At 33.1% G+C, this 24,760-nt stretch overlaps 1 protein-coding gene across 7 annotated transcripts in view; it reads left to right on the top strand.

The window, feature by feature from the left end:
- The window catches only part of LOC138329210 (oxysterol-binding protein-related protein 8-like), a 53,394-nt gene extending 29,991 nt beyond the window's left edge, over positions 1 to 23,403 (top strand). For all 7 annotated transcript variants that reach the window (XM_069276031.1, XM_069276032.1, XM_069276035.1 and 4 more), the window contains 8 exons: positions 10,813 to 10,909; positions 11,369 to 11,467; positions 11,938 to 12,035; positions 12,370 to 12,495; positions 13,242 to 13,342; positions 16,516 to 16,701; positions 18,389 to 18,654; positions 18,933 to 23,403. In XM_069276031.1, the coding sequence (XP_069132132.1) occupies positions 10,813 to 10,909; positions 11,369 to 11,467; positions 11,938 to 12,035; positions 12,370 to 12,495; positions 13,242 to 13,342; positions 16,516 to 16,701; positions 18,389 to 18,654; positions 18,933 to 19,189 (1,230 nt within the window). In that variant the 3' untranslated portion in view covers positions 19,190 to 23,403. The remainder of the gene's footprint in view (positions 1 to 10,812; positions 10,910 to 11,368; positions 11,468 to 11,937; positions 12,036 to 12,369; positions 12,496 to 13,241; positions 13,343 to 16,515; positions 16,702 to 18,388; positions 18,655 to 18,932) is intronic.
- Positions 23,404 to 24,760: the final 1,357 nt, after the last annotated feature.

Here is a 24,760-nt window from a genome sequence, read left to right as displayed (position 1 = left end):
CTATATAACAGAACAAGTAAGTCACACATTCTATATAAACAGAACAAGTAAGTCACACATTCTATATAACAGAACAAGTAAGTCACACATTCTATATACAGAACAAGTAAGTCACACATTCTATATAACAGAACAAGTAATCACACATTCTATATAACAGAACAAGTAAGTCACACATTCTATATAACAGAACAAGTAAGTCACACATTCTATATAACAGAACAAGTAATCACACATTCTATATAACAGAACAAGTAAGTCACACATTCTATATAACAGAACAAGTAAGTCACACATTCTATATACAGAACAAGTAAGTCACACATTCTATATAACAGAACAAGTAAGTCACACATTCTATATAGCAGAACAAGTAAGTCACACATTCTATATAACAGAACAAGTAAGTCACACATTCTATATAACAGAACAAGTAAGTCACACATTCTATATAACAGAACAAGTAAGTCACACATTCTATATAACAGAACAAGTAAGTCACACATTCTATATAGCAGAACAAGTAAGTCACACATTCTATATAACAGAACAAGTAAGTCACACATTCTATATAACAGAACAAGTAAGTCACACATTCTATATAACAGAACAAGTAAGTCACACATTCTATATAACAGAACAAGTAAGTCACACATTCTATATAACAGAACAAGTAAGTCACACATTCTATATAACAGAACAAGTAAGTCACACATTCTATATAACAGAACAAGTAAGTCACACATTCTATATAACAGAACAAGTAAGTCACACATTCTATATAACAGAACAAGTAAGTCACACATTCTATATAACAGAACAAGTAAGTCACACATTCTATATAACAGAACAAGTAAGTCACACATTCTATATAACAGAACAAGTAAGTCACACATTCTATATAACAGAACAAGTAAGTCACACATTCTATATAACAGAACAAGTAAGTCACACATTCTATATAACAGAACAAGTAAATCACACATTCTATATAACAGAACAAGTAAGTCACACATTCTATATAACAGAACAAGTAAGTCACACATTCTATATAACAGAACAAGTAATCACACATTCTATATAACAGAACAAGTAAGTCACACATTCTATATAACAGAACAAGTAAGTCACACATTCTATATAACAGAACAAGTAAGTCACACATTCTATATAACAGAACAAGTAAGTCACACATTCTATATAACAGAACAAGTAAGTCACACATTCTATATAACAGAACAAGTAAGTCACACATTCTATATAACAGAACAAGTAAGTCACACATTCTATATAACAGAACAAGTAAGTCACACATTCTATATAACAGAACAAGTAAGTCACACATTCTATATAACAGAACAAGTAAGTCACACATTCTAATAACAGAACAAGTAAGTCACACATTCTATATAACAGAACAAGTAAGTCCACACATTCTATATAACAGAACAAGTAAGTCACACATTCTATATAACAGAACAAGTAAGTCACACATTCTATATAACAGAACAAGTAAGTCACACATTCTATATAACAGAACAAGTAAGTCACACATTCTATATAACAGAACAAGTAAGTCACACATTCTATATAACAGAACAAGTAAGTCACACATTCTATATAACAGAACAAGTAAGTCACACATTCTATATAACAGAACAAGTAAGTCACACATTCTATATAACAGAACAAGTAAGTCACACATTCTATATAACAGAACAAGTAAATCACACATTCTATATAACAGAACAAGTAAATCACACATTCTATATAACAGAACAAGTAAGTCACACATTCTATATAACAGAACAAGTAAGTCACACATTCTATATAACAGAACAAGTAAGTCACACATTCTATATAACAGAACAAGTAAATCACACATTCTATATAACAGAACAAGTAAGTCACACATTCTATATAACAGAACAAGTAAGTCACACATTCTATATAACAGAACAAGTAAGTCACACATTCTATATAACAGAACAAGTAAGTCACACATTCTATATAACAGAACAAGTAAGTCACACATTCTATATAACAGAACAAGTAAGTCACACATTCTATATAACAGAACAAGTAAGTCACACATTCTATATAACAGAACAAGTAAATCACACATTCTATATAACAGAACAAGTAAGTCACACATTCTATATAACAGAACAAGTAAGTCACACATTCTACATAACAGAACAAGTAAGTCACACATTCTATATAACAGAACAAGTAAGTCACACATTCTACATAACAGAACAAGTAAATCACACATTCTATATAACAGAACAAGTAAGTCACACATTCTACATAACAGAACAAGTAAGTCACACATTCTATATAACAGAACAAGTGAGTCACACATTCTACATAACAGAACAAGTAAATCACACATTCTATATAACAGAACAAGTAAATCACACATTCTATATAACAGAACAAGTAAGTCACACATTCTACATAACAGAACAAGTAAATCACACATTCTATATAACAGAACAAGTAAGTCACACATTCTACATAACAGAACAAGTAAATCACACATTCTATATAACAGAACAAGTAAGTCACACATTCTATATACAGAACAAGTATTCTAATAACAGAACAAGTAAGTCACACATTCTATATAACAGAACAAGTAAGTCACACATTCTATATAACAGAACAAGTAAGTCACACATTCTATATAACAGAACAAGTAAATCACACATTCTATATAACAGAACAAGTAAGTCACACATTCTATATAACAGAACAAGTAAGTCACACATTCTATATAACAGAACAAGTAAGTCACACATTCTACATAACAGAACAAGTAAATCACACATTCTATATAACAGAACAAGTAAATCACACATTCTATATAACAGAACAAGTAAATCACACATTCTATATAACAGAACAAGTAAGTCACACATTCTATATAACAGAACAAGTAAATCACACATTCTATATAACAGAACAAGTAAGTCACACATTCTATATAACAGAACAAGTAAGTCACACATTCTATATAACAGAACAAGTAAGTCACACATTCTATATAACAGAACAAGTAAGTCACACATTCTACATAACAGAACAAGTAAGTCACACATTCTATATAACAGAACAAGTAAGTCACACATTCTACATAACAGAACAAGTAAATCACACATTCTATATAACAGAACAAGTAAATCACACATTCTATATAACAGAACAAGTAAGTCACACATTCTATATAACAGAACAAGTAAGTCACACATTCTATATAACAGAACAAGTAAGTCACACATTCTATATAACAGAACAAGTAAGTCACACATTCTATATAACAGAACAAGTAAGTCACACATTCTACATAACAGAACAAGTAAATCACACATTCTATATAACAGAACAAGTAAGTCACACATTCTATATAACAGAACAAGTAAGTCACACATTCTACATAACAGAACAAGTAAATCACACATTCTATATAACAGAACAAGTAAATCACACATTCTATATAACAGAACAAGTAAATCACACATTCTATATAACAGAACAAGTAAGTCACACATTCTATATAACAGAACAAGTAAGTCACACATTCTACATAACAGAACAAGTAAATCACACATTCTATATAACAGAACAAGTAAATCACACATTCTATATAACAGAACAAGTAAGTCACACATTCTACATAACAGAACAAGTAAATCACACATTCTATATAACAGAACAAGTAAGTCACACATTCTATATAACAGAACAAGTAAGTCACACATTCTATATAGCAGAACAAGTAAGTCACACATTCTATATAACAGAACAAGTAAGTCACACATTCTATATAGCAGAACAAGTAAGTCACACATTCTATATAACAGAACAAGTAAGTCACACATTCTATATAACAGAACAAGTAAGTCACACATTCTACATAACAGAACAAGTAAGTCACACATTCTATATAACAGAACAAGTAAGTCACACATTCTATATAACAGAACAAGTAAATCACACATTCTATATAACAGAACAAGTAAATCACACATTCTATATAACAGAACAAGTAAGTCACACATTCTATATAACAGAACAAGTAAGTCACACATTCTATATAACAGAACAAGTAAATCACACATTCTATATAACAGAACAAGTAAATCACACATTCTATATAACAGAACAAGTAAGTCACACATTCTATATAACAGAACAAGTAAGTCACACATTCTATATAACAGAACAAGTAAGTCACACATTCTATATAACAGAACAAGTAAGTCACACATTCTATATAACAGAACAAGTAAATCACACATTCTATATAACAGAACAAGTAAGTCACACATTCTATATAACAGAACAAGTAAGTCACACATTCTATATAACAGAACAAGTAAGTCACACATTCTATATAACAGAACAAGTAAGTCACACATTCTATATAACAGAACAAGTAAATCACACATTCTATATAGCAGAACAAGTAAGTCACACATTCTATATAACAGAACAAGTAAGTCACACATTCTATATAACAGAACAAGTAAGTCACACATTCTATATAACAGAACAAGTAAGTCACACATTCTATATAACAGAACAAGTAAGTCACACATTCTATATAACAGAACAAGTAAGTCACACATTCTATATAACAGAACAAGTAAATCACACATTCTATATAACAGAACAAGTAAGTCACACATTCTATATAACAGAACAAGTAAATCACACATTCTATATAACAGAACAAGTAAGTCACACATTCTATATAGCAGAACAAGTAAGTCACACATTCTATATAACAGAACAAGTAAGTCACACATTCTATATAACAGAACAAGTAAGTCACACATTCTATATAGCAGAACAAGTAAGTCACACATTCTATATAACAGAACAAGTAAGTCACACATTCTATATAACAGAACAAGTAAGTCACACATTCTATATAACAGAACAAGTAAGTCACACATTCTATATAACAGAACAAGTAAGTCACACATTCTATATATAACAGAACAAGTAAGTCACACATTCTATATAACAGAACAAGTAAGTCACACATTCTATATAACAGAACAAGTAAGTCACACATTCTATATAACAGAACAAGTAAGTCACACATTCTATATAACAGAACAAGTAAGTCACACATTCTATATAACAGAACAAGTAAGTCACACATTCTATATAGCAGAACAAGTAAGTCACACATTCTATATAACAGAACAAGTAAGTCACACATTCTATATAACAGAACAAGTAAGTCACACATTCTATATAGCAGAACAAGTAAGTCACACATTCTATATAACAGAACAAGTAAGTCACACATTCTATATAACAGAACAAGTAAGTCACACATTCTATATAACAGAACAAGTAAGTCACACATTCTATATAACAGAACAAGTAAGTCACACATTCTATATAACAGAACAAGTAAGTCACACATTCTATATAACAGAACAAGTAAGTCACACATTCTATATAACAGAACAAGTAAGTCACACATTCTATATAGCAGAACAAGTAAGTCACACATTCTATATAACAGAACAAGTAAGTCACACATTCTATATAACAGAACAAGTAAGTCACACATTCTATATAGCAGAACAAGTAAGTCACACATTCTATATAGAAAATCACACATTCTATATAACAGAACAAGTAAGTCACACATTCTATATAGCAGAACAAGTAAGTCACACATTCTATATAACAGAACAAGTAAATCACACATTCTATATAACAGAACAAGTAAGTCACACATTCTATATAGCAGAACAAGTAAGTCACACATTCTATATAACAGAACAAGTAAGTCACACATTCTATATAACAGAACAAGTAAGTCACACATTCTATATAACAGAACAAGTAAGTCACACATTCTATATAACAGAACAAGTAAGTCACACATTCTATATAGCAGAACAAGTAAGTCACACATTCTATATAACAGAACAAGTAAGTCACACATTCTATATAACAGAACAAGTAAGTCACACATTCTATATAACAGAACAAGTAAGTCACACATTCTATATAACAGAACAAGTAAGTCACACATTCTTATATAACAGAACAAGTAAGTCACACATTCTATATAGCAGAACAAGTAAAGTCACACATTCTATATAACAGAACAAGTAAGTCACACATTCTATATAACAGAACAAGTAAGTCACACATTCTATATAACAGAACAAGTAAGTCACACATTCTATATAACAGAACAAGTAAGTCACACATTCTATATAACAGAACAAGTAAGTCACACATTCTATATAACAGAACAAGTAAGTCACACATTCTATATAACAGAACAAGTAAGTCACACATTCTATATAGCAGAACAAGTAAGTCACACATTCTATATAACAGAACAAGTAAGTCACACATTCTATATAACAGAACAAGTAAGTCACACATTCTATATAACAGAACAAGTAAGTCACACATTCTATATAACAGAACAAGTAAGTCACACATTCTATATAGCAGAACAAGTAAGTCACACATTCTATATAGCAGAACAAGTAAGTCACACATTCTATATAACAGAACAAGTAAGTCACACATTCTATATAACAGAACAAGTAAGTCACACATTCTATATAACAGAACAAGTAAGTCACACATTCTATATAACAGAACAAGTAAGTCACACATTCTATATAGCAGAACAAGTAAGTCACACATTCTATATAGCAGAACAAGTAAGTCACACATTCTATATAACAGAACAAGTAAGTCACACATTCTATATAGCAGAACAAGTAAGTCACACATTCTATATAACAGAACAAGTAAGTCACACATTCTATATAGCAGAACAAGTAAGTCACACATTCTATATAACAGAACAAGTAAGTCACACATTCTATATAACAGAACAAGTAAGTCACACATTCTATATAGCAGAACAAGTAAGTCACACATTCTATATAACAGAACAAGTAAGTCACACATTCTATATAACAGAACAAGTAAGTCACACATTCTATATAACAGAACAAGTAAGTCACACATTCTATATAACAGAACAAGTAAGTCACACATTCTATATAACAGAACAAGTAAGTCACACATTCTATATAACAGAACAAGTAAATCACACATTCTATATAGCAGAACAAGTAAGTCACACATTCTATATACAGAACAAGTAAGTCACACATTCTATATAACAGAACAAGTAAGTCACCAATTCTAATAACAGAACAAGTAAGTCAATTCTATATAACAGAACAAGTAAGTCACACACATTCTATATAACAGAACAAGTAAGTCACACATTCTATATAACAGAACAAGTAAGTCACACATTCTATATAACAGAACAAGTAAGTCACACATTCTATATAACAGAACAAGTAAGTCACACATTCTATATAACAGAACAAGTAAGTCACACATTCTATATAACAGAACAAGTAAGTCACACATTCTATATAACAGAACAAGTAAGTCACACATTCTATATAACAGAACAAGTAAGTCACACATTCTATATAACAGAACAAGTAAGTCACACATTCTATATAACAGAACAAGTAAATCACACATTCTATATAACAGAACAAGTAAGTCACACATTCTACATAACAGAACAAGTAAGTCACACATTCTATATAACAGAACAAGTAAGTCACACATTCTATATAACAGAACAAGTAAGTCACACATTCTATATAGCAGAACAAGTAAGTCACACATTCTATATAACAGAACAAGTAAGTCACACATTCTATATAACAGAACAAGTAAGTCACACATTCTATATAACAGAACAAGTAAGTCACACATTCTATATAACAGAACAAGTAAGTCACACATTCTATATAACAGAACAAGTAAGTCACACATTCTATATAACAGAACAAGTAAGTCACACATTCTATATAACAGAACAAGTAAGTCACACATTCTATATAGCAGAACAAGTAAGTCACACATTCTATATAACAGAACAAGTAAGTCACACATTCTATATAACAGAACAAGTAAGTCACACATTCTATATAACAGAACAAGTAAGTCACACATTCTATATAACAGAACAAGTAAATCACACATTCTATATAACAGAACAAGTAAGTCACACATTCTATATAACAGAACAAGTAAGTCACACATTCTATATAACAGAACAAGTAAGTCACACATTCTATATAACAGAACAAGTAAGTCACACATTCTATATAACAGAACAAGTAAGTCACACATTCTATATAACAGAACAAGTAAGTCACACATTCTATATAACAGAACAAGTAAATCACACATTCTATATAACAGAACAAGTAAGTCACACATTCTATATAACAGAACAAGTAAGTCACACATTCTATATAACAGAACAAGTAAGTCACACATTCTATATAACAGAACAAGTAAGTCACACATTCTATATAACAGAACAAGTAAATCACACATTCTATATAGCAGAACAAGTAAGTCACACATTCTATATAACAGAACAAGTAAGTCACACATTCTATATAACAGAACAAGTAAGTCACACATTCTATATAACAGAACAAGTAAGTCACACATTCTATATAACAGAACAAGTAAGTCACACATTCTATATAACAGAACAAGTAAGTCACACATTCTATATAGCAGAACAAGTAAGTCACACATTCTATATAACAGAACAAGTAAGTCACACATTCTATATAACAGAACAAGTAAGTCACAACATTCTATATAACAGAACAAGTAAGTCACACATTCTATATAACAGAACAAGTAAGTCACACATTCTATATAACAGAACAAGTAAGTCACACATTCTATATAACAGAACAAGTAAATCACACATTCTATATAACAGAACAAGTAAGTCACACATTCTATATAACAGAACAAGTAAGTCACACATTCTATATAGCAGAACAAGTAAGTCACACATTCTATATAACAGAACAAGTAAGTCACACATTCTATATAGCAGAACAAGTAAGTCACACATTCTATATACAGAACAAGTAAGTCACACATTCTATATAACAGAACAAGTAATCAAATCTATTACAGAACAAGTATCAACTTTATATACAGAACAAGTAAGTCACACATTCTATATAAGAACAAGTAAGTCACACATTCTATATAACAGAACAAGTAAGTCACACATTCTATATAACAGAACAAGTAAGTCACACATTCTATATAACAGAACAAGTAAGTCACACATTCTATATAACAGAACAAGTAAGTCACACATTCTATATAACAGAACAAGTAAGTCACACATTCTATATACAGAACAAGAATACAATATCCATTCTAATACAGAACAAGTAAGTCACACATTCTATATAACAGAACAAGTAAGTCACACATTCTATATAGCAGAACAAGTAAGTCACACATTCTATATAACAGAACAAGTAAGTCACACATTCTATATAACAGAACAAGTAAGTCACACATTCTATATAGCCAGAACAAGTAAGTCACACATTCTATATAACAGAACAAGTAAGTCACACATTCTATATAACAGAACAAGTAAGTCACACATTCTATATAACAGAACAAGTAAATCACACATTCTATATAACAGAACAAGTAAGTCACACATTCTACATAACAGAACAAGTAAATCACACATTCTATATAACAGAACAAGTAAGTCACACATTCTATATAGCAGAACAAGTAAATCACACATTCTATATAGCAGAACAAGTAAGTCACACATTCTATATAACAGAACAAGTAAGTCACACATTCTATATAGCAGAACAAGTAAGTCACACATTCTATATAACAGAACAAGTAAGTCACACATTCTATATAACAGAACAAGTAAGTCACACATTCTATATAACAGAACAAGTAAGTCACACATTCTATATAGCAGAACAAGTAAGTCACACATTCTATATAACAGAACAAGTAAGTCACACATTCTATATAACAGAACAAGTAAGTCACACATTCTATATAACAGAACAAGTAAGTCACACATTCTATATAGCAGAACAAGTAAGTCACACATTCTATATAACAGAACAAGTAAGTCACACATTCTATATAGCAGAACAAGTAAGTCACACATTCTATATAGCAGAACAAGTAAGTCACACATTCTATATAACAGAACAAGTAAGTCACACATTCTATATAACAGAACAAGTAAGTCACACATTCTATATAACAGAACAAGTAAGTCCCACATTCTATATAGCAGAACAAGTAAGTCCCACATTCTATATAGCAGAACAAGTAAGTCACACATTCTATATAACAGAACAAGTAAGTCACACATTCTATATAACAGAACAAGTAAGTCACACATTCTATATAGCAGAACAAGTAAATCACACATTCTATATAACAGAACAAGTAAGTCACACATTCTATATAACAGAACAAGTAAGTCACACATTCTATATAACAGAACAAGTAAGTCACACATTCTATATAGCAGAACAAGTAAGTCACACATTCTATATAACAGAACAAGTAAGTCACACATTCTATATAGCAGAACAAGTAAGTCACACATTCTATATAACAGAACAGTGGACCCTTGATGATTTTAATATTTGCATCCTCAACTGAATCTGTCCGGTTTGCGAATTTTCCACTGTTCCATTTAATCAGTTAATATTCTGTCTGGGATATGAGTTTTCCAGACTATGGGTGTCTGGATAACAGTGGGTCCACTGTTTATGATTTTGGGACATGTTTGTTCCCCATTTTTCATCCTCCATATCAGATGAGGACATAATTACTTTGTCTTCATCAGAATTTATATTTTGTCTTTACCTTACTACAAAATCTTTGTTTCTATAGATATCACATCACCCTCCAGTGACTGCCTTCCATGTGACTAATAGACATGACGGATTTACGATTAGTTCAAGCATTCTGACCAAATCCAAGTTTTACGGTAAGGTTAAGATTAACACTTATACACATAGTCATCCATTGTACAAAATGGCAACACCATTCTGAACAAGAAATTTGTAGTGACCATTTGATATGTTTTCCTGTACCACAATAAGTGGCTTTTGATGACATAAAATCTTTCTGGTTTTGATAGATGTCAAATGAAGTCAGTGGGTTAGAAAATCATGGTTTCTCATCATGTGTCTAATTTTTGAGTTCAGTTTTAATTTAAACTTACTATAAAAACCTAAGGTCACCGGAGACCAATTCTGTGGTATTACAGAGTTGTATCAAGTCGTGTGTTTGAGCGTAACTTTTTCATTTTCAGAGACAATGTTACTCTGTAATATCTAAAGCCGGGATAGGTTGTAGTGGAATTGCTTACCATTAGCATCTACAAAAACTATAAGGACTAAATTCTGTGCAATCCTTCCATTAAAAATCTTTCTTTTATTCTCAGGAAATTCTCTCTCTGCCATTTTGGATGGGACTGCCAAACTAACATTCCTTAAAAGAGGAGAAGATTATCTTGTAACTATGCCGTATGCTCATTGTAAAGGTATGTACACATACTTAACGACACAGGAAACAAATATTTAATATGTAATCACTTAATTATCTGGGCATCTACTTAGCCAAAGAAGTAATACAGCTCAAGAAAGGGTTCATATATTTGATTTACAATAATGCACTAGCATTTGTAAGCATTAGGATTTGAAATAATTATCTGGCAGAACTTGAAACAAATGAAGGTAAAAGAAACATTTATTAAAATATGTTGGGTTTTACATTTCTTGAAACATTAAAGCCATACACACTTGCCTCACCAATCTCTTAAGTCTTATTTATAGACATAATGAAAAGCTAATCCTTTTCCAGAGTGTAGATTACATTAAGATGAAAGAACCTATTCTTACTTCTGCCAGGAATTCTACATGTCTCAGTTTAATGATCCAAGTACCAATTCCATGCCTACATTAAAAAGCTTACTGATATTGAGATGATGAATCCTTGTTTTTGCTGTGTTAGGAATCCTCATTGGTACACTGACAATGGAGATGGGAGGTAAGGTGGCCATTGACTGTCCAAAAACAGGCTACAGGTGTGAGCTGGAATTTAAACTCAAGGTAAATACAGCAGTGGTTATAAATGGAATGGAAATTGTAATTAACTCAAGGTAAATACAGCAGTGGTTATTTATGGAATGGAATGGTTATTTATGGAATGGAAATTGTAATTAAGAAATGTTGATGAAACTGGGCCTTGGGTTTTTTTCTTTCAAACCAATGATGATATCAGTTTCAATGTAAAAAAAACTGCAATAAAATACAAAAAAAAAAAAAAAAAAAAAAGACGACACATGCTTGTTCTGATAAAAAAGTATATGATTTGTGGAAAAGCCAGATTGATGTCATTGCGATACATTTGTGTTACTTTTATACTGTTATATTTGGTCCTCAGCCTTTCTTAGGGAGTGGGGCTGCATCCAACCGAATATCTGGGAAAATTAAGATGGGATCTGATACACTGGCGCATGTCGAAGGCCACTGGGACCAGGACGTGTTCCTCAAGGAGAAGGGCTCTTCGGTCAGTATAAAGTGCCCTTTGTTAATCGTAATGTCATTGGGTTTAGTTATTTCATGGATATCCTACATGTACTCAGTCCTGCTGAATCCTACCAAATGGTATCATTTAATAAAATACCTAATTTCATTTGATTGGCTGATTCAGTTGTATTCCAATATATGATAAATATTTATGATTAAATATTACAAAATAATAATAATGAAAAGGAAAAAAAAGAAAAAAATAGTGTAAATTTTCATTGAGGATGGCAGTATGTGACAGTAGAAGTCAGATTGTGAAATGCACTGCCTAGTTGCTAAATGCCCAATACAATTTACTCTTAATCTGTTTCCAGACATCTGTCTGGTGTTAACATATCTGAATGAAAAGGAGAACGGTTTGTTCATATTAGGTCTATAAATGCTATGTTTTTTGGGGCTGTATATCCATTATGCTTTGTCACTAGATTTGAATGTCTGGATGATAATTCACTCGAACATTGGTCACTGTGACCGACATCTTTGACCTCCATCGTTTCAGAGAGACTCGTTGTATTACAATGGGTGAGGACACTGTGTAACTTGCTGATAAATTGTGTTATCACTGTTTAGAGTATCAACTGATTGCAAAAAAAATTGTACAATTTTAAAGTATCTTACTTGAAAAACTCCAGTGTATAGATGGGTATAGTGTATCGATGTAGTAGTGCTTATAAATGACTAAAATCTGAAGAATGCAACTCTATAATATCATTATCCTTACTTCAGGAGAGTGAATTGTTCTGGAGCCCCACACCAGAGGTGAAAAGCCAGAGGTTACTTCGTTACACAGTACCTGTAGACTCACAAGGCGATATGGAATCTGAGAGGTCAACATTTATTCTATTCTCTTTAATCTTTTAACAATAAAAGTTAAGAATTATAGAACTTGGCCGCAACATGGAGTAACTTATTTCTGTGTAAATTTGCATGTTTGGGGGCTGATTCAAGTTAAGGAAATTTATTATCACAAAAATATCAGATAAAATAGGACTTTGATGTAGATGCATTGGTCCTTAATATCTGGATTTATTACTGGAAGTCAATTTACCATAAAATGGTTATTGGACGTGAAAATGAAAAGAGATCCCCACACATATCACTAATAAGCTACTGTACCTGATGACTTTGTTATATGTTGACAGACTCTGGCGACATGTCAGTGATGCGATGGTTAATACATGATGACTTTGTTGTATGTTGACAGACTCTGGCGACATGTCAGTGATGCGATGGTTAATACATGATGACTTTGTTGTATGTTGACAGACTCTGGCGACATGTCAGTGATGCGATGGTTAATACATTATGACTTTGTTGTATGTTGACAGACTCTGGCGACATGTCAGTGATGCGGATGGTTAATACATGATGACTTTGTTGTATGTTGACAGACTCTGGCGACATGTCAGTGATGCGGTGGTTAATACATGATGACTTTGTTGTATGTTGACAGACTCTGGCGACATGTCAGTGATGCGATGGTTAATACATGATGACTTTGTTGTATGTTGACAGACTCTGGCGACATGTCAGTGATGCGATGGTTAATACATGATGACTTTGTTGTATGTTGACAGACTCTGGCGACATGTCAGTGATGCGATGGTTAATACATGATGACTTTGTTGTATGTTGACAGACTCTGGCGACATGTCAGTGATGCGACGGTTAATACATGATGACTTTGTTGTATGTTGACAGACTCTGGCGACATGTCAGTGATGCGATGGTTAATACATGATGACTTTGTTGTATGTTGACAGACTCTGGCGACATGTCAGTGATGCGGTGGTTAATACATGATGACTTTGTTGTATGTTGACAGACTCTGGCGACATGTCAGTGATGCGACGGTTAATACATGATGACTTTGTTGTATGTTGACAGACTCTGGCGACATGTCAGTGATGCGACGGTTAATACATGATGACTTTGTTGTATGTTGACAGACTCTGGCGACATGTCAGTGATGCGATGGTTAATACATGATGACTTTGTTGTATGTTGACAGACTCTGGCGACATGTCAGTGATGCGATGGTTAATACATGATGACTTTGTTGTATGTTGACAGACTCTGGCGACATGTCAGTGATGCGATGGTTAATACATTATGACTTTGTTGTATGTTGACAGACTCTGGCGACATGTCAGTGATGCGATGGTTAATACATGATGACTTTGTTGTATGTTGACAGACTCTGGCGACATGTCAGTGATGCGATGGTTAATACATGATGACTTTGTTGTATGTTGACAGACTCTGGCGACATGTCAGTGATGCGATGGTTAATACATTATGGCGACATGTCAGTGATGCGGTGGTTAATACATGATGACTTTGTTGTATGTTGACAGACTCTGGCGACATGTCAGTGATGCGATGGTTAATACATGATGACTTTGTTGTATGTTGACAGACTCTGGCGACATGTCAGTGATGCGATGGTTAATACATGATGACTTTGTTGTATGTTGACAGACTCTGGCGACATGTCAGTGATGCGATGGTTAATACATGATGACTTTGTTGTATGTTGACAGACTCTGGCGACATGTCAGTGATGCGGTGGTTAATACATGATGACTTTGTTGTATGTTGACAGACTCTGGCGACATGTCAGTGATGCGGTGGTTAATACATGATGACTTTGTTGTATGTTGACAGACTCTGGCGACATGTCAGTGATGCGGTGGTTAATACATGATGACTTTGTTGTATGTTGACAGACTCTGGCGACATGTCAGTGATGCGATGGTTAATACATGATGACTTTGTTGTATGTTGACAGACTCTGGCGACATGTCAGTGATGCGACGGTTAATACATGATGACTTTGTTGTATGTTGACAGACTCTGGCGACATGTCAGTGATGCGGTGGTTAATACATGATGACTTTGTTGTATGTTGACAGACTCTGGCGACATGTCAGTGATGCGATGGTTAATACATGATGCGACTGTCAGTGATGCGGTGGTTAATCTGATGACTTGTTGTATGTTGACAGACTCTGGCGACATGTCAGTGATGCGGTGGTTAATACATGATGACTTTGTTGTATGTTGACAGACTCTGGCGACATGTCAGTGATGCGATGGTTAATACATGATGACTTTGTTGTATGTTGACAGACTCTGGCGACATGTCAGTGATGCGACGGTTAATACATGATGACTTTGTTGTATGTTGACAGACTCTGGCGACATGTCAGTGATGCGATGGTTAATACATGATGACTTTGTTGTATGTTGACAGACTCTGGCGACATGTCAGTGATGCGATGGTTAATACATGATGACTTTGTTGTATGTTGACAGACTCTGGCGACATGTCAGTGATGCGATGGTTAATACATGATGACTTTGTTGTATGTTGACAGACTCTGGCGACATGTCAGTGATGCGATGGTTAATACATGATGACTTTGTTGTATGTTGACAGACTCTGGCGACATGTCAGTGATGCGATGGTTAATACATGATGACTTTGTTGTATGTTGACAGACTCTGGCGACATGTCAGTGATGCGATGGTTAATACATGATGACTTTGTTGTATGTTGACAGACTCTGGCGACATGTCAGTGATGCGATGGTTAATACATGATGAATTTGTTGTATGTTGACAGACTCTGGTGACATGTCAGTGATGCGATGGTTAATACATAATGACTTTGTTGTATGTTGACAGACTCTGGCGACATGTCAGTGATGCGGTGGTTAATACATGATGACTTTGTTGTATGTTGACAGACTCTGGCAACATGTCAGTGATGTGATGGTTAATACATAATGACTTTGTTGTATGTTGACAGACTCTGGCGACATGTCAGTGATGCGATGGTTAATACATGATGACTTTGTTGTATGTTGACAGACTCTGGCGACATGTCAGTGATGCGGTGGTTAATACATGATGACTTTGTTGTATGTTGACAGACTCTGGCGACATGTCAGTGATGCGATGGTTAATACATGATGAATTTGTTGTATGTTGACAGGCTCTGGCGACATGTCAGTGATGCGGTGGTGATAAATGACATGACTAATGCCACTCAGGAAAAATTTATACTGGAGGAACGCCAGAGGAAAGAAGCTCGTGAACGTAAGGCCAAGATGGAGGACTGGGTTCCACGTTTATTTGAGAGAGATCTTCTGACAGGAGATTGGGTATACAAAGATGTAGAGTGAGTTTATAGATCTTTTTATGTGCAATTTTCTTTTTGTGGATGTGTACAAACTTCTAAGGTTCCATGTTTTATGTTAAAAAAGAAACCTGTCCTGTTATCTTCTGTAGACAGACTTTAAGTTACAGTAAAGAACATTGTGTTTATGATGCTTCATGTTTTCAATAACCGGTATATAGGATCACTTAAATGTCCACTGTTGATATAATATGTGTTTGGTTTCCAGATTGACATCATTATATAATAGTATATTAATATTGACAATGCAGGTGTACTGTAAAAAGCAGAGAAACACTGCAGGTGTACTGTAAAAAGCAGAGAAACACTGCAGGTGTACTATTACAAGCAGACAAGCACTGCATGTGTAGTGTTATAAGCAGACAAACACTGAAGGTGTACTGTTACAAGCAGACAAACACTGCAGGTGTACTGTTACAAGCAGACAAACACTGCAGGTGTACTGTTACAAGCAGACAAACACTGCAGGTGTACTGTTACAAGCAGACAAACACTGCAGGTGTACTGTTACAAGCAGACAAACACTGCAGGTGTACTGTTACAAGCAGACAAACACTGCAGGTGTACTGTTACAAGCAGACAAACACTGCAGGTGTACTGTTACAAGCAGACAAACACTGCAGGTGTACTGTTACAAGCAGACAAACACTGCAGGTGTACTGTTACAAGCAGACAAACACTGCAGGTGTACTGTTACAAGCAGACAAACACTGCAGGTGTACTGTTACAAGCAGACAAACACTGCAGGTGTACTGTTACAAGCAGACAAACACTGCAGGTGTACTATTACAAGCAGACAAACACTGCATGTGTAGTGTTATAAGCAGACAAACACTGAAGGTGTACTGTTACAAGCAGACAAACACTGCAGGTGTACTGTTACAAGCAGACAAACACTGCAGGTGTACTGTTACAAGCAGACAAACACTGCAGGTGTACTGTTACAAGCAGACAAACACTGCAGGTGTACTGTTACAAGCAGACAAACACTGCAGGTGTACTGTTACAAGCAGACAAACACTGCAGGTGTACTGTTACAAGCAGACAAACACTGCAGGTGTACTGTTACAAGCAGACAAACACTGCAGGTGTACTGTTACAAGCAGACAAACACTGCAGGTATACTGTTACAAGCAGACAAACACTGCAGGTATACTGTTACAAGCAGACAAACACTGCAGGTGTACTGTTACAAGCAGACAAGCACTGCAGGTATACTGTTACAAGCAGACAAACGCTGCAGGTGTACTGTTACAAGCAGACAAACACAGAAGGTGTACTGTTACAAGCAGACAAACACTGCAGGTGTACTGTTACAAGCAGACAAACGCTGCAGGTGTACTGTTACAAGCAGACAAACACTGCAGGTGTACTGTTACAAGCAGACAAACACAGAAGGTGTACTGTTACAAGCAGACAAACACTGCAGGTGTACTGTTACAAGCAGACAAACACTGCAGGTGTACTGTTACAAGCAGACAAACACTGCAGGTGTACTGTAACAAGCAGAGCAAACACATTCATATGATACACACACAGACAGTACATATAAGCTGCTGAAGGCAGATGTTACTAAGATATTGTAAAATACTTGTTTAACCCTAAATTATGGTAAGATATGGAACTATTATAATATCATATTGTATAGATAATTCTTTGTTTATTGTAGTATGAGACCATGGGATCCCAGTAATGACCTTTTACAGTACGAGTCTAACTACTGTATCCAGACATGGACACGTCACAAGACACCTGTTGTACGTACGTGTAGTATCGCTAGTCTGGAGCAAACTCCAGTGCCGACAACTGGTCGACATGCTCCCTGTATCCATAGAAACTCTGTAAAGAGGCTGCGTATCGTGGGAGAAGAAAGTGAAAGTTCAACTCCTGAGATTGACACCCGACACAATAGTGACTCTTCAGACCAAACTAAAGGTCAGTACAGTGAGATGGAAGGGCATGAAGTATCATCTATGGTCGTCATTTGTCACGCCGTGTTCCATCCTGTTTTGTTCAGATTTCATATGGTAGTAGGGTAAATTATATCTGTAGTAGGGGCACAATTAATTAGTAATTTGATAAGGTATGAAATTTCCATGTCTCAAATAACTTATAATGCTCAAGTTTTCTATTTACATCAATGTCTAAAGCATGTGTTAAGATGAAGTGTTTTACTTTTGTCATTTCTTATATTTCTTTGCCTCTGATTTCAGCTCGAAGAATGCAGCGAACTGCTTCCAATAACAAGGTGCGCCTGTCAGAGGAGACACTTGCAAGAGCTTTAGAGCCATTGATTGAAATGCAAAAAGAGACTAACCAATCACTGCAGCTGTTACAAAAGCAAATGTTTTCACTAACGAAAGAGAGGGACCAGCCACAAGACAATAATACTCTGGTCCAGTCTCGTGATATTCTCGTCGTTGTTGCTGTCGTTGTCTGCCAAGTCCTTCTACAGCTGCTGTGGAAATAATCCTTTGTTAACACTATTTATATAAACATGTTTTAGCTGTGATTCTCACTTTAACTAATGTATGATCACTCTTATTATCGTAAAGTGCAATAGAAATTTTGACGTATTTGGTGGTGATCTTGTTAATGTTTACAGGGACCTATAGCTGGAGGTCTACCATGGAAAGCATTATATGTGTGTTGTGGAGCTCTTGACCAATGTTACAGGGTATGAGAAGGTGATATGTGGAGAACATTTAGATGTATAGATAGTACTTACATCAGGAAATGCAATAATTGTGGAGATTTCACTCTTACAAAAAGAAACAAAAGAAACAAACCTGTGACAACCTTTTTGCAGAAATTATTTGTATACAGTGTACATGTAATCTAAAACCAATCTGAGCTATTACCTAGTAGCTTTGTAAATAAGACCTGTAAATACATATGAACTAGACAGGCTCATAACTACCTTAGTAGTCAGTTCTTTTAAAAACTATTACCATAATTTTTGTGATCAATCTTTGATTATCCAAATCTGTTTTACCTGGTATTCTAAATCTGATTCACCTTATACAAGGAAATGTGATATTAAAGAATATAGATTATACATACTGATGTTTGGAACTAAATATGTGTACAGGGGGAATCAAAACTAGGGGAGATAACTGTGAATTGAAAAGAAAACGAGTATAGCTAGGGTAAATGAGAGTAGTATAGTGTGGAATGGAGCTGCAATATTGTTATAACCTTGTTACTGATATTCTGTTTTACTTGGTAGACGATCAGTTTATGTATTTGAATGTTTGTATGACCAATACAAAAGTTACCTATCTTTATCACTGCTGATCTTGTTAATTTCAGGTTCGCTATATGTTGGGCTCTGCTGTGGGTTTTGTTCTTTTCTATTTTCATTTAATTAAGTTTTGATGATATAGAATCTTATTTGAATTTTTAATTCTACTCCATGTTCCCTTCTCATTTGAAAGGAATGTAATCTTATGTTCATTGAACAGTGTTCCATTTTACTGTCTAGACCATAATAATACCTATTTTGACTTAAAAGATTGATTCTTTAGATAGATTTAAAAAAATCTATCTTATTATCTTATGGCATGATTGCTTTTTATAAGTAGATTGACATGAATTATTTATTATATGAAAAATGTGCAAATTGTTAGACATTTGCTTGCAGATATAAAGAACAGATGAAAATTACTCAATAAGAATACTATAACAAGTATAATTAACATTATACACTAGTAAACAATTTCTTTTATATACCTATAGTGGTTATTTGGTCATGATGATCTGATCCAATTATGAAATGCAATAATATCTGAACATTATGTATGCCAAAGTTTACTGGGTTAGTTTCATCATTTTTGTCAGATTTTTTTTATTATTTGTGTTCATTTAATGTGCAATTTCAGATATATTCCAATATATATATACCAAAATGTATAATGTTTAATTTTATTAACTGTATTATTGTTTTGAATTTTCATTTGAGATTTTGTGTGCAACATGTATTTATATATCAACACATCAAATTTACATATTAATTGAATTCTGTATGTATGCACATGTGAAACACACTTGTACAGGCACCAACCAGTTTTATATGGGCTAAAACACCTATTATAAAACATTTTTATATTGTCAGCTGAAATCCAATCCTTCTGAGTTTAGCACATTTCACTTCCAATATTAGAAAATATTGATGTTGCTACAATTGCATTTTCTTTTTCATTTAACCTACAAACATTATTTTTGCAATGATGTGTTAACATATGGCAATACACGATTATCTACACCTCTGTGGTATTGTAAGAATATCAACACCATTTTCTACTACATTTTGTAATTTCATTTAAGATTTATGTACGGTATTGATTTCCTGGAAATGATTCTGGAAATAATTAATATGACCATATTACTTGCCCAGAAATAAAATTGAAAAAAAAAAGTAAAATGATTTGTTGGCTTGCACAACACTGTACCTTCTACGATGTCATTTGTGATTGTTGGATGACAAAGATTAGAAGTATATTGTTGCATTTGGAATTAACTTGAAGTTCTTTTTGGAAAGACATAGTTTGAATATCTAGTCATGTTCATGATTACTGATTTGTTATTTCAAGTGCTCTCTTATTTAGATTAATATCAAAGTAGATAATTTTATTTCAATTAGATAAATGAATACCAAGAAAGGCAGCCATTGCTTTTGTCCTGTTACATTTCCTTTGACTGCAACTTCAATGGAAAATAATATCATACTCGTATTTATGATAGTACTATCTAAATCTCTGATGATGATTTAGAATACTTTTGAATACTGTCTCATCCTTACAGGTACATGCATAAATTACAAGGTAAAATTTTCATGTAAATGTTTTATTGTAGTAATATTTATACAGATTGTTTCAATATGTTCAAATGAAGTTCAAACTTTGTTAAAATAACCAGATTTGGGGTAATGGTTTATGAAATAATGTGTATGCCTTTGACTAACATTCTTATCTGGAAAAATGAAGCTTATACCTCTCTTTATAATATACCATATTCGACCCAATAAGTGCCCAGAGTGTTCAGTGTAGTTTTGGTCTTTATTTATGCCAGGCAATGCAAATTGAGGCCTCAAAAATGAGGAGGGGCCCTTATAGGGGCATTGGCGCTTACTGGGTCAAATACAGTACCTGTTATTACAATCCTTGGTATTAAACACTTTAGTCACATTCATTTATTACAATTTAAAATGATATTTCACATGTGCAATTTAGTAGAAATGTGAATTGTTTCAATTGCTCGTTAAGTAGAAGTAGATTTACCTGTAAGTGCATAATACAAATTTTTACACATTAAATTGTTGTTACCAAAATGATCCAAAAGTACTTTTGATGTACCTCGTCGAAAGTAATTATGTTGTTTGTAGGTACAATAAAGTTACAACTGGAGCCAGTGTATAGCTTCACAACCTAAAAGTATGATAGAACAGAAACTTAGGCTGTATATATTACTGTCCGGTCATCCATTTCACAGAATAGGTAATTTGATAATAATCCAGTCTTGATTTGATTAGGACAACAAAGAATTTTCTTTCATGTCCTCGCACATATTCAACAGAGAAATTTTGGATTGTGGTCTATGCTAACATACTTAAGTTCATCTTCATAAATGTCTAATCAAGGTTTAAGGATTGATTTGCTTTAGTTATATAACTAATTATTAATTGAAAGCTTACTTTGGTATTTTGGGTTAATATGCGATAGTTCACGGCTACAGTGGTTTAGACTGGTATTGGGAGTTTATAGTTTATCGTGTAGTTGATTATCATAAAGGGTCTCGACCAGTGTAGGGGCTGAACGCCACAACCAAGTGATATTACTTCTTTGGGACATAGATACATTATGTACCCAAGCATGGTTTAACATTATGGTCCAGGTTGATATTTTGGGACTAACTTTGTGTAACTCTGTGCTATAATTCACTATGGTAATGGTCTATATAGGTACTTCCACCTTTCTGGACATTGCTAAAATAGGCTTTGCCTGATGCCAAATCCTTTTGCTTTTTGCAATATTTTTTTTTTTGAAATTACATTGTAAACGAAATTAGAAAATAAGTTATGATATATATATATATGATATTTGACATTTACTCAACAAATGAATGTCTAATTAACAATCTGGGAATTGAAATGAGTTGTTTTGAGTTTGGTATATGCAATAAATATTTCATTCAATTTAATAGTACCAGGAGCATCAAGGAATTTCAAGGTACACATTTTTTGTGCATGTTTTTTGTTTACTTTCTTAAAATATGTAAGAAGCTCAAATTTTTCATGGGCAGTAATAATGTGAAATATACTACTTTTTTTGGAAGAAAAATCATATTGTAGCACGTTTCAAATGTAATGTCTGATTACCGGTAAATATTGTCCTACATCTAAAAATGTGATTAAAGCTCATCCTCAAATTTTGTATGTATTGATAAAAATGGAATGCTGTTGACAATTGCATACATTTTTGTTCCTATAATTCTACAATTTCTAACAGATTCGATAATGCCATCACTTAAACCACAGAGTTTTACAACAATGACTATATATCAACAAATATTGAGATTTAAATGTTTGAACATTATATGGTACACAATCAAAGGGTAACATTCTGTACTTACGCATTACAGAGTTATCTAACCTCGTGGATAGGTATTGATTGTAATGCCTTGTGTTTGCCAGAGAAAACAACACAACTTTTGCTTACAAAAATGAAAATAATATGGAATCAGCGCATTATATGTGTGTTGTGGAGCTCTTGACCAATTTATGAAAATAGTACTTACATCAGGAAATAATAATTGTGTTTCACTCTCACAAAAAGAAACAAAAGAAACAAACCTGTGACAACCTTTTTGCAGAAAATAATTTGTATGCAGTGTACATGTAATCTAAAACCAATCTGAGCTATTACCTAGTAGCTTTGTAAATAAGACCTGTAAATACATATGAACTAGACAGGCTCATAACTACCTTAGTAGTCAGTTCTTTTAAAAACTATTACCATAATATTTGTGATCAATCTTTGATTATCCAAATCTGTTTTACCTGGTATTCTAAATCTGATTCACCTTGTACAAGGAAATGTGATATTAAAGAATATAGATTATACATACTGATGTTTGGAACTAAATATGTGTACAGGGGGAATCAAAACTAGGGGAGATAACTGTGAATTGAAAAGAAAACGAGTATAGCTAGGGTAAATGAGAGTAGTATAGTGTGGAATGGAGCTGCAATATTGTTATAACCTTGTTACTGTTATTCTGTTTTACTTGGTAGACGATCAGTTTATGTATTTGAATGTTTGTATGACCAATACAAAAGTTACCTATCTTTATCACTGCTGATCTTGTTAATTTCAGGTTCGCTATATGTTGGGCTCTGCTGTGGGTTTTGTTCTTTTCTATTTTCATTTAATTAAGTTTTGATGATATAGAATCTTATTTGAATTTTTAATTCTACTCCATGTTCCCTTCTCATTTGAAAGGAATGTAATCTTATGTTCATTGAACAGTGTTCCATTTTACTGTCTAGACCATAATAATACCTATTTTGACTTAAAAGATTGATTCTTTAGATAGATTTAAAAAAATCTATCAGATTTAAAAAAATCTATCTTATTATCTTATGGCATGATTGCTTATTATAAGTAGATTGACATGAATTATTTATTATATGAAAAATGTGCAAATTGTTAGACATTTGCTTGCAGATATAAAGAACAGATGAAAATTACTCAATAAGAATACTATAACAAGTATAATTAACATTATACACTAGTAAACAATTTCTTTTATATACCTATAGTGGTTATTTGGTCATGATGATCTGATCCAATTATGAAATGCAATAATATCTGAACATTATGTATGCCAAAGTTTACTGGGTTAGTTTCATCATTTTTGTCAGATTTTTTTATTATTTGTGTTCATTTAATGTGCAATTTCAGATATATTCCAATATATATATATACCAAAATGTATAATGTTTAATTTTATTAACTGTATTATTGTTTTGAATTTTCATTTG

The sequence above is a fragment of the Argopecten irradians genome, chromosome 8 (assembly GCF_041381155.1).
Source record: "Argopecten irradians isolate NY chromosome 8, Ai_NY, whole genome shotgun sequence".
Lineage (NCBI taxonomy): Eukaryota > Metazoa > Mollusca > Bivalvia > Pectinida > Pectinidae > Argopecten > Argopecten irradians.
Note: the sequence above shows the minus strand (reverse complement) of the source record. Positions and strands in the feature narration are given on the sequence as shown.